Consider the following 13,207-nt stretch of genomic DNA (forward strand, 5'->3'; position numbering starts at 1 on the left):
GTATTCACTGGAATATTGTGCAGTAATTTTCAAAGATTTTTTTATCCCTAAAATATTATAGAGAAAGAATTTCGCAGGTCAACGCACACGGAATTGTCAGCAATTACAAAACAACTCAAACTAATTTCTTCTAACAGAATTGCTCCGAATAATAGTGTATAGTTTGTCCATCGTGCATCGATGATGACCACTTTTGTCATCCAGGGGGCTGAGGGCTTTGCACTGGAGTTATGTGCCTCCTCAAGTGACTAGTGAGACCAATATGAGCCCGGGATATTCGGCTGCACACTGGGCAGGTTATCCCGGCTGGAGCTAGTGACATTAGCCTGTTTATTCTTCTCTGGCGCTTTTCTACTGCCAGCGCTGTTCTCTTTCTCTCAGCTATTTGTGCGGCAGTTTAATAGTGTAGAGTTTTTAAAAAATCAGCGGAATTATTTGTTTAAAACTCACCTCACTCACTTGTACTGGTCTCCTATCGCTCTTATCTCCCTTATCACATGATTTAGAGCTAATTTCGTACCTTACACTACAAAACATTTTTTTTTAAATTAATAATTTAGGTGAGTGGTGGTCACATTGTTTCAGCCTGGCACCGTAAAACAATTTCAATATGTCATTTGTGTCGCATACTTGTAAAATACAATCACAAAATCTTGTGAAAACAATCTGCTGCGGCTTCATTTTGAATTATAGTCAGAAGTTTCCGGAGAGGTCAGATATCACCGCGTTACGGACCAGATATGACCCACGGGTCATAGCATGGGCATCACTGATGCTGTTTGAATTATTTTTTTTTTCAGTTTTACTTTCTGATAGCAATTAATTTGGTGAGTTTATTTTTTTTTTATTTCTTTTAAAACGATACGTATCAAATGATCAGATTATATTGAGTGTGATATAATTGAGTTTTCTGTTTAAGTTTCATGGGCGTCTGTTTTAGGATGGAAATGATGCCGTCGAGTTTTGTGTTGAGTTTTCTCTTAGGTCTAGTTACTAGCCAAACACGTAAGTAAACAGGATTGATAATAGTTATGTATATTCATATCTGTCATATCTCTCTTTCTCTGTATCTCTCTCTCCATCTTACCACTTTCTCTCTTTCTCTCTCTGTATCTCTCTCTGTATTTCTCTCTGTATCTATCTCCATCTTACTACTTTCTCTCTCTCTCTCTCTGTGTATCTCTCGCTCAATCTTACATTTCTCTTTCTCTCTCTCTGTCTGTCTCTCTCTCTCTCTCTCTGCATCACTCTTTGTATCTCTCAATCTTACTTTTTTCTTTCTCTCTCTCTATCTCTGTGTATCTCTCACTCTATCTTACTACTTTCTCTCTGTGTATCTTTCTCTGTCTCTCTCTTTCTGTTTCTCTGTCTCTCTCTCTTTCTGTCTGTCTCTCTTTCTCTCTCTCTGTCTCTCTATCTCTCCTCATTCCACCATTTCTTTTTTTTTCTCGCCCTTTTTAATTTCGACATATTATGTCAAATATCGAAAGTTAAAAAAATACAACAAATCTTTGGACACGTTAAATCAACCTCTAATACTTTAAGACCCAGCAGGGCCATAATATATCAAGTTCAGTTTCATCTTTAGGAATGCAACTTCTTATATTACAGATCCTGATATTATGCTGGCTTTGAGAACTGCGGGACAATTTTCTACATTTATAAGTTTCTTGGAGAGAACCAATATTGTTCCGTTCATTGCGTCCTGTGAGTTGATGTTTCAGTTTTTTATAAAGTTTCTTCTTCATGTTTTTAACCCCTTCCTGATACAACTTCATACCTTTCATAACTTTAGAACCTTTCATAACTTCATAACCTTTTTAACTTCATAACCTTTCATAACTTCATAACGTTTCAAAACGAAAACAAACTATAAATAAAATACTATAACAAGTAAAGCGTATATAAGTATTCATATCTCTCAATACTACAAGATTCACCTACCATTATCTCTATGAAACAGCGTTTATTAATTAACACTAATTAAGTAAGTAATTGTTAGGTGGTTTTTTTTTTCGTTTCTATTGATTTATATATTGTTTTTGACGAGAATGAAAAGAGGGAGAAAAAAAAAACGTGTTAAAAATGTGTACCAGACAGACAGACAGACAGATAAACAGAGAGGAGTTGATATCTGCTGTGTAAGAATGATGCCTGGTGTTGTGAACTCCTAGCCTATGACTTTGACATGGATATATAACGTATGCATTTCAACACTTCAAAGAAACACTAGGGATATATTTGAAACAGGATATATTTAATAAAGCACTAGGAATAACTATAACTGTAGATAACGCCAACCAAAGTTGAATCCCTAAATATACATCAAACTATAAAACTGCCTTATATCATACTCCTGCTATTAAATCTCAAAAACTCCGGTCCCTGACAACAATAACAAAATCTCCAGGGCCGTCACCCCACTTTACCTAATCAACCAATAAAATAATAAATAGTAATAAATAACCATAGAATTCCTTAAATCTTACAACCAAAGTTCTATCAAGGGTTTCTTATCCTCCACATTAAGTGTATGATAAGAGGAATGACTGAGATAAATCAATTAAAAGCTTGTATAAATTCTTCCCTCTTCTATTTATTCTAAGCTCCACATTTCACTGTATTTGCTCCCACTGACCACGCCTTCGCAAAGTTAACCCCAGCAGCACTGCAGGCGTTGAACAACGACCAGGCCAAGATGGCCGACCTGATGGCGTATCACGTGGTACTCAACCAAGCCTTCCACCTGCGAGGGAGCCAGGACGTCACCCTGACATCGTCCAATCATCACCAGATTAGAATTAACACATACAACATCGTACACGTGAGTATGGCGTCATAGCAATGTATATATTAGTAGAACACCAAATTATAATCTATGCGTACTTGTTTTACAAACGAAAAATCAAACATTTAACCTATTTTGCACGTAGCTCAAAATGCACTAAAATGCAATTAATATAAAAAAAATGTTGAATCAAATTTCAACATTTCCCCGTATCACTTTCCCTTCTTTTTCTCTTTTACCATAATTCATCGTCTAAAGACTGTCAATCAAAAAAAATATATATATAAACAAGAAAAAAAATACTTTAAAAAAGGCTTAATTGTATCAATTAGGTCGAATTGGTCATTTAATTATATACAGTATTAACAGAGTCGCAGTGAAGGGGGTGGTGCAAGGGGGCATGAAGCCCCGGGCGTTACCCTCAGGGTAGGTAGATATTTTAGTTGGGTAATACATTCTAAGGTGACTTGTATGATACTATTATTTAATACTTTGTTTTTTTATAAGCCTGGTAAATGGGGGTGGGGAGGGCGCCAATAAAGTATCTCTTGGCGCATGTTTTGCTCACCACCTCTGTGATTATTAACCTAGACATAATAAATCTGTATGATTAACAATATTTTTTACCAATTGTTATCGTATAGCGTTTAGCTTTCTCAGTCTATAACCTGATCACTTGTCTGGACCAGTTGTGAAAGAGGAGGGAGGAGAGGGTATCTTAATGAATGTTTACGTGGTCGTTTTGTTTTTCAAATGTATAATAGAAAAAACAACTCAGGGCTGAAGAGTACTCAAGAGGACCAATTTAATTTCAAAACGTCTGTCAAGTACGATTTCTTTCTCTTCTTTTAGATACCAAACAAAATTATTAATAACTAATATTTAATTAATTATTATTATTTATTTTTTTATTGATTCTTATGTTATCAGGTAAAAGAAACATTGTGCAAAATTTCGGATTAATCTGAGATATTTTGTGGGAGAAATAACATGTACATACTTTTTACCATAGAGGCAGACATACAGACAGAGTGATTCGATATATGCTTCGTAAAAATAAAAAAAAAATGTAACTGATATTCGTATGAAATTTTTTTAAAGCACATAGTAATGTCTTTTATAGCAAAGATTATTAATAAGCAAGACTAGATTACCACTCATAAAAAGTGATTATATTTTTTTCTTCAGAAATGTCTGTAATTCATAAGATAAAAAAATATTATCTTAATTTCTCTTAAAATTCTATGTAACTTGCAGACAGTAACAGCCAACGGGGTGAACATAACTATCAGAAATGTGCTTTGTAATCACGGTGTTCTCCACGGACTGGACAGTGTGCTGGTCATCCCCACAGCAAACACTCTCCAAATTGGGATAAACAGACCAGACTTGAGCGTGTTCACTAACCTGGTGGTCGGAGCAGGACTTCTTCCATTCTTTACCAGTAAGCAACAAACCAATACTTTTATTTTCTTAAGTTGTTAACCTGGCTGCCGGGCCGTGCGGTATGCGCTCTGGACTGTCGTTCGGACCTCTCAATGATCTCGGGTTCAAAACCCGCCCGTACCTATCCCCCGTCGTCTTGAGGGAGGCTTGGACTAGCTAATTATCTTCAGCTCTAAAGGGGCATCCGAAACATGTAAAAAAAAATACACGCTACTGTTCTGCTTTTCTATCTCTAATGTATGCTTGACTTAATGGAGATCTAAATTATGTCTTTGATAATCTTTTAGACATTTCTCTGGGCACTAATTACTAAGAAACAAAAACTTTGTTTTTCCCTGAGCGATTGAACTAGTTAAATTCATTCCCTTACTTGTGAAATTATTCACTTACACACGCTCTTGGTTATCCCCTTCCTACACGGTGTGTACACAAAGTACACGCGTCTTTAAAACCATTCTTTTTTCAGAGGAAAAGCTGTGGACAAATTTCTAAAACACCGCACAGATAAATCTATCACGTCCTCTTTGCATAGTCATGCCTCAGTGAACACCGTATTTCACACAGGAAGCGAATACTTTTTAATTTCAAAATGGATCCAGCATCTAGAAAAATTACGATTTGGTAAGTTTCTTTTGTTATATGTTCTTTTTTAAACTATTCTTCTAAGGATAAGGTATGTTAAATAATATAAATTGAATAAGTAGAATTCATTTGTTCTTCCCTACTGCTACTTAAGCCTGGATTGGGTTGTCTGAACCAGCCAGGATAACCCGTGACTTGGCAGAATTTAGGTCATTGGTTAAAATGCATGACGCATTGGACGTAATCATCTTCTTTTTTTTGAAGTAACGTCTTTATTATAGAAGATAAGAAGATAAGATTTAAAATTTTAAAGAGTAAAAATGTTTTTCTATAAGCACAAGGGTTGCGGGAAACGCATTTGAGACCACACAAAAATCCGCTGCTTAGAGCAGACGCAGACAGCAACAAAAAAATCTTTCTGGACCACCGGCGGACAATGAATATGCTTTCCATACGTCTCAAAAGAAAAAAAAAAATGTGTTATTTATTTTACAGTCTATTTGATGACTAGCTTGCCCTTGGTGTGGCAACATATGTAGGTCACAGTGGGGACTGCGTAGCCACGGGAAATACTGCATTCCTGATTTATCTTCTGACTCAAAAACAAGCCTTCTTTTTTTAACTTATATTTTCCTATATAATATGTATATGATGTGTACAGATGTATAAAGAATCACCAACGTGTAAAAATATAGCCAAGTTTGATAATTGGTGGTTAATTTTCAGGTGGCCTTTAAAACCCTGTTATTACATATAATCTAATCTGGATCAAAATCTAGAAGTTATTGCATGCAGCTATTACAGCATATAAAAGAAACTCTGCAATATCCTTTTAATGTGGGTATCAGTATAGGTTAGATCTATATGAATTTTTACATCTAGATCTATAGACTAAAATGTGAATTTCTAATAATGTCAATGTGTTCTATTCCGAAAAAATTAACTCCAAAATCAGTATACAGTAACTTTGGTCTACACTTCAATATACATTGCCTTAAAAAGAAAAAGAACTACATTGATGTACGATCTAGATATAATTACTCACTGTCACTGTGTTGTTCTTTTTGACTTTGTCTTGAGATTATAGTTACGTCTATATTAAGGTGGTAGACTTAAGTCTAGGCCTAATCTAGATCTCTAGTTCTAGGTCTAATAATTATACGTTTTTAAACTAATATCCTGTAAGTTCCAACGCTTAGAACTTTTGTGATAAATGATCATTTTATGCATAAAAATAAAGACCTGGGGGATTGTTAGATATTTCCTAAGATAAAAAGTTTAGATCTATTCTTTTTTTTTTCCAGTGAACTTTCACAGACATCTACAGTGGAGGATATGCTACAACATCGTATGTCTCAGACTTTGGGCTGTCTGATTCAGAAGACTCTCTCAATGACACATTTCATTATTCAATTGCTTATAAAGAAAGCAGCGATTTTTATTTTAGCTTCGTTGGGCGCCTCTGAGTCCACCCAGCTTTAAATGGGTACCTGACATTAGTTGGGGAAAAGTAAAAGCCGTTGATTGTTGAACTGGCCACATGACACTGTCGTTATCCGTGGGTCACAGAAACAAATGACCTTTACACCATCTGCCTAATAGATCGCAATGTTTTAAAAGAGAACTTTAGTAGCGACACTAACATCAAAATCCAAATAAAAGCTGTCAATCAAGTGGAGATCTCCTAGAGAAACTTTCTAACAACACGGCTGTGAATGTAAAGATATTCTTCTTTAAGGTGAAGGTCTTACCTTCATATTTCCTAGAATATTTCAGCCAGAAAAATAACAGACTTTTACTCAGTAAATTTTGTTTTTCAAAGACTGAGAAAGTACTTGGAACAACAACATCTGAAATACAAATATCCTAACTATTGCTTTGGCCTATTGAAGCGTTCCCTGAATAAGAAGAAACTGGCAAAAAAGCTACTAGGGTTGATGCAGTGGCTTATGCTATGTCAGTCAATGGGTACCTTTTTTGGAGGCAACATATACACATTTATGCCAACCAAACACCACCTGGTAGCAATAACTTTTGGAAAGTTCAGCCACTAAGTGAAGCTGTTCGAGGCCGATGTCTTCAGCTTCTTGGGGAACAATTTAGTGCTGTTGATGAGCAGATGGCACCCTTCAACTGCAGAGTACCAGAAAAACAACTAAGAAAGAGTTAACCAAATTCTGTCGGAGCTAATCACTTTGTTATTTGTGGCAAATCAGGAAGGGACATAAACTTTGAGCGCCTCAAAGGTTGTTGAACCAACATATCTTAGGAGAATATACACCTAGGACATGGAGAGTCAATAGTTTTGTTTCGAGACTCGCTAAAACCATTTCTCAACTCACAAAATACAAAATATGTTTCGACGATTGTTTTTACAGATATGCCTCAATGTGGAACTTGGCAATAATAGAATACAGTCGTTTGGCGTTGTGAAAGCTAACATACTCATGGGTTGCCATTTGAGATATGAAAAAGAGCTATAAAAATGGCCGCGGTTCCATGGACATTAAGGGGGATGTTTGTGTAGTTCGATGGATAGACAATGATGCTGTCACCCTGGAATCTAGCTTTGTTGGATTTGAAGACATAGACACTGTTTGGAGATGGAGTGAAAGCACACAATCTTATGTTCAGATCAACATGCCCTTATGTGTGCAACTATGGTATGAATTCATGGGCTGGGTTAATAAAATGGACTCCCTAATATCAAAGTATAGGGCAATAGCCAAACTCCTAAATTTGCTTGTGCAGATGATTATTCATTTTATGGACTTTTCCTTGGTGAATTCATGGCTGGAGTATAAGAGACATTAAAAATAGAAAAGATAATTTGATATTGAAGAAATTAAACATATATTTGTATTCATTTTTAAAATCTTTTGTTGGATTTTGTTTCATTAATGTTACAATGTATAGTTATGCCCCCTTTTTGCTACATTGATACTCAGTTTGTACATACGTACACCATATGTAGGGTGCATATTTGTTGACTGATAAACACAATATTTTTTTTGAAATATCTATACACAACAAATAATATTATGGCCTGCATATCTCCTCGTTTTTAAAACTTCTATTGAACAGGCAACATACTTATAAGTCGCGAATTAGTGTATCTGTTACAATGTATCTGTTACAATTAAATGTAACGGTCCACTTTATTGTTTTATTTCTCTCAACTTCTCTTTCTCTCTATTTTCTTCTCTCTCTGTCCTTCTTTCTCTCTCCCTCTTTTTTTGTCTCTCTCTCTCTCCAACCTCCTTTTTCACCTTTCACCCTGGGCATCTTAATGTACTCTGACATAAACATATAACTTTATAATAACACCATCACCCCGACACAAACACACACAGGCTCACGTTTGGCCCGTGAATCACTTTCCCACGCCTAGCCTCTTTGCCCTCTAACCCACACAAACAAACAAACAAAAAAACTTTTCCCACCTACAAACTCTGAACTGTTTCCATTTCTCAATTCAATATCGAAATATATAAGCTCCTCTGTGTTCAGTTTTCACCGGAAACACCCCCCCCCCCCAAACACACTATCACACTTGTATTACATGGACCTTCCCTATACTTGACAAATTTGGGGAAAAGTAAAGGCGGTTGGTTATTGTGCTGGCCATTTGACATCCTCGTTAACCGTGGGCCACAGAAACAGATGATCTTTACTTCCTATGTCCCATAGAGAGCAACGTCTGAAAGGGGAACTTTACAATCTTTTATTCCTTTGTTTTTTTTTTCATATTCAGGCCTTGATGAAAATGAATGCATTTTCCGAGAGCCCCAATAGAATCCTGATTTTCACATCTCTCAAATTTTTGCAAAGCTTATATCAGCTCACTCTGTCTGTTCATCTGGTAAAAAGTTTAAACATGCATTTTTTATGAATTTTTATTCCCGGATTAAGTTAAAGCATTGCACACTTATTCATTAAATCGAACAAGACATTAATCACTAAAAAAATAACTGACTATTTAATTGTTATTGGCATTTTAGCTCATTTGTGTGATATCAAAATAATATGATATAAATGTTACTTGATGAGAGCTGTTTATTTCATATGGATTTAAGCCCCTTGTGACTTTTCAACACGTTTTTTTCTCCACTTCCCATTCTCGGATTAAGCTCAAATTGAGCAAAATTATTATTTATAGTCGATGACACAGTACGAATCAATCCAAAAGTTAACCAATTATTTAATTCATACTAATTAATTAATTTTGTTTTATATAGCAGAAAGGGAACTAAACTTTGTAATTTCCAGACAAGGGACAATAATTAGAGATTCTTTCCCTTTGATAACCGTTTTAAAAAAAAAAGTATACTTTGCATTGTGTCCTGCTATAAAAGGAAAATATCAAAATAGTTTTATTAATTATAATTGATTATCTGACCTACTTTTCATGTGTGCTAGGTGTTGTTTTAATTTTTCACATTATTAAATTCACATTCTGCTTAATATTTTAATTTTTCTAAGCTGATCACAACCAGACGTTGTTTATACCTAACAATGCTGCCTTCCAGAAACTAGAGCCCAGAGCCATGCAATATCTGGAAAGTCACCCAGCAGACATGAAAGGTACTTTGAAATTATGTATAAAACTACAAAGGCGTATCTATATAGTTTGTATGACAAATGACAACGGGTATATTAATTTTATTGTACAATGGAAAGACTTGTAAAGTCATTAGTACACAACTGTAGCTAGCTCAATACCTGGAGTTATCTAGGTCAAGAATTTGTTTGTCGTGTTGCCAGTTTATCTAACTTTGTAAGAAGAAGAATTTTTTTTTCTCTTTATTATTGTAACATGTTATTAATTTTGAACGTATGAATAAGGTTAATAATTATTTAAAAAAAATATAAGTGAACGCTAAATGAAAATATGGAGATGTTGTGGCTGAGGGGTAAAGCACTTGGAACCGGAAGTCCCGTGTTCGAATCCTGGAGAAGACTCTAGGTGGACCACTTCGTGAGCAAGGTTTTGAGTTTGTTTCCACACAAACTGTTTCTGTAACCTTGTTTCTGGAGACTTTGAATACGAGATTGACCCTTTACAAAACAATTAGATCAATTAGATAATGATTATATCACATCAGTTAGGCCAGGTTCAAATCGAGCTTCACCTTCACTTTAACCTAGTTCCTGTTCTGCTAAACATATGGGGCACCATACAACGTCTGTCAACCTTCTTTCTCCATTCATTTCTGTCATTTGCCTTTGATTGAATTTCATTCTGATATTCTTTCTGAAAATATTGAAAACTGCCTGGGTGGACCACTTCGGGGGCCGATTTTGAGTTTGTGTTTCCACACAAACTGTCTTTGTAACCTTGTTTTATTTTTAAATTACAGAAACTTTGAAGTTCCACTTGGTCAGAGCAACAACAATCTTCACCTTAGGCATGCGTCATAGTATGACTTTACCATCTGTGGACCTGCACCATGACGCCTTGATGGTCCTTGAAGGCACAGGTAGGTGTTCCTAACGACACTATTAAACATACGTCATAGTTTTGTCAAAAGTTAAATCTGATGACCCAATGTCCCACTGGAGAATATGCGGATTCCTCTTCACCAATTGAAATGTTTTAGTCAGAAATTATAAAATGACACTATTAATAAGGTCCATTTAAGATCCCGACGCAATATTCGATAGACATTACTGTAGTTATTATTACGTGTGTAACATCAACTGAAAAGATTGATTGTTGGACCCCCAGTATAATCTGGACTTACCAAACTTAGAAATTGAAAGTTCTCTAGATTTCTGGTACCGGAAGCAAATTATCTCTCCTAATCAACTCTTCCTTGTAGAAACTGAAAGCTTCTAGAAGACAAATTGTATAAAAGAACCACGCGACAATAACATACCTACGTATATTGATTATCCAGATTTAATGGGAACGGGGTCTGTCCGGATAATCGATCGTCTGGATAACCAAAATGCGGAATATTATAAAGGGTCCATTTCATCCACAATATAAGGAACATTCCTTTGGGGGTAACGCGAAGTACGCCAACATAAAATTCAAGTAAAATATACAAAGGATCAAAGAGTTACACATAGTAGCCTTCCATTTAAAGGTTGACTTGGAGGCAGACGATCAAAGACAAGAGAAGAATGATGATTGACTAGCGCAGGCCAATATTAATATTAACACTATACGTCAATCACAGTTACAGACTAGTCAGGGACGGTTGTGAACAACTGATAGTCGTAGCTCTTAGTTCTGAGTTTCCATATCGTAGACTGATTGCTGACCAAGGCTATAGAGACCTGTCAGAGAGTGGCTGCTGACCAAGGCTATAGAGTCCAGTCAAAGAGTGGCCGATGACCTAGGCTAAAGAGCCCAGTCAAAGAGTGGCTGATGACCTAGGCTATAGAGTCTAGTCAAAGAGTGGCTGATGACCTAGGCTATAGAGTCCAGTCAGAGAGTGACTGCTGACCAAGGTTATAGAGTCCAGTCAGAGAGTGACTGCTGACCAAGGTTATAGAGTCCAGTCAGAGAGTGGCTGCTGACCAAGGTTATAGAGTCCAGTCAGAGAGTGGCTGCTGACCAAGGTTATAGAGTCCAGTCAGAGAGTGGCTACTGGCCAAGGCTATAGTAACCAGTCAGAGATTGACTGCTGACCATGGTTATAGAGTCCAGTCTGGCTGCTGACCAAGTAGTCCAGTCAGAGAATGGCTGCTGACAACGGCTATAGAGTCCAGCCAGAGAGTGGCTGCTGACCATGGTTACACAGTCCAGTCAGAGAGTGGCTGCTGACCAAGACTATACAGCCCAATTAGCCAAAAGGTCGACATGTTTTATTGTTTCCCAATTCTTATTCATGTTGTTATTTCAATTTTTCTTTCTCGATGTTGTTAAACTGAGAAATAAATCGCTAATATTTCGCTATACATCAGCAAAACCATTTAGATACCATGCAGTAAAACAAAACCAAAAAGATAAACAGTCCAGATATTTGACGTACCGGATAACTGACGCCCGCATAAACGATGTTCTTCTGTAATGAAATCTTATTGATCCTTTAATATGTTTTTGTGTGTCTAGATGGCAGTTTAGGCATCAACCAAGCCAAACTTGTAGAGCGGGACATCATCGCCACAGATGGAGTGATCCACGTTCTAGACAGCGTCCTCATCCCTACCAGAGTTGTGGTCAACATCAATGACCAAGGGATAGTACTCGGCTAAGCAAATGACCTTAGATAGACCATGACCTAGGAAGACGTAGTTATATTTAGACTTTACGCCATTAAACGTTTTTTCGAAATCTACATAACGTAAATATTTTGTTTGAAATTATTGTATCATAGCAACCATATACAAATACACCTAGGCGCCAGACAGAGAACTTGAATAAACTGTATAGTACATTTGTAAAAGTGTCAGCTCTCTTTTTTCATTTATACTCATTTGTTTTTATTGTTGTTTTTTTTAAGTAAAGTTCTCCTTTCAGATCTTGATATCTAAGAGGCAGATGATGTAAAGGTCATCCGTTTAGAGCCCACGGTTAACGATACTGGAGCCGGCCATTTTTCGTATGACACGCTTTTCTCCCAGAGCCGAGGCCCATGTATTTTCGCTGTCTATAGCTGGTATGACAAAGTAGAAAACACCAAACTGTGGGAGATGAGTGGACAGAAAAATATAGAAGTGCAGATCTTAGAGAGGAAGTGGAGATGGATTGGTCACACCCTTAGAAAAGATACCAGCAACAGAGCTAGGCAGGCCTTAGAGTGGAACCCCCAGGGAACAAGACGCAGAGGAAGACCAAAAAGAACATGGCGACGCAGTGTACTTGAAGAAGCAGAGAAGACCGGGAAGAGCTGGGAAACCATAAAAAAACTAGCAAGAAACCGTGGAGAGTGGCGTGTTTTTGTAGAGGCCCTATGTTCCATGAGGAACTCAAAGGAGTGATGATGATAGCTTTCTTGGTCACCGTCTCTTGCCATCTAGTGGTACGGCGATGGCAATGAAAGTATTTATATTATTATTATCATCATCATGTAATTAATTTTCATTAGCTATCTCTCCTAGGTTCGAGATTCTATAATTAGAAACAAAATACATTGTGGCCCTTTTATTATTGTTAGGAATAGTATTATTTTGTGTGTGTGTTACTTTTAATAGAACTCAATTGGAAAAAGTAAAAATTGATGTCAGAGTAACATTGAGTAGAGAGAAAAGAAGAAGATGAAGAAGAGAGAGAGAGAGAGAGTGAGAAAGAGAGAGAGAAAGAGAGTGAGAGAGAGAGTGAGTGAAAGAATGAGAGAGAGAGTGAGAGAGAGAGAGAACGTGTGAGAGAGAGAGAGAGCGTGAGTGAGTGAAAGAGAGAGAGTGAGTTAGACAGAGAGAGAGAGTGAGTGAGTAAGAGAG

The 13,207-nt window shown here is 36.6% G+C and overlaps 1 protein-coding gene across 1 annotated transcript; it reads left to right on the forward strand.

Annotated features, from left to right (window-relative positions):
* The first annotated feature begins 836 nt into the window (after positions 1-836).
* Positions 837-12,213, forward strand: LOC106065562 (periostin-like). The gene is made up of 7 exons (XM_013224396.2): positions 837-1,005; positions 1,612-1,707; positions 2,607-2,824; positions 4,046-4,232; positions 9,299-9,400; positions 10,177-10,296; positions 11,880-12,213. The coding sequence occupies exons 1-7, from the start codon at positions 924-926 to the stop codon at positions 12,020-12,022; spliced, it is 948 nt and encodes a 315-aa protein (XP_013079850.2). The 5' UTR covers positions 837-923; the 3' UTR covers positions 12,023-12,213.
* The last annotated feature ends 994 nt before the right edge of the window (positions 12,214-13,207 follow it).

Source organism: Biomphalaria glabrata, chromosome 8, assembly GCF_947242115.1.
Source record: "Biomphalaria glabrata chromosome 8, xgBioGlab47.1, whole genome shotgun sequence".
Lineage (NCBI taxonomy): Eukaryota > Metazoa > Mollusca > Gastropoda > Planorbidae > Biomphalaria > Biomphalaria glabrata.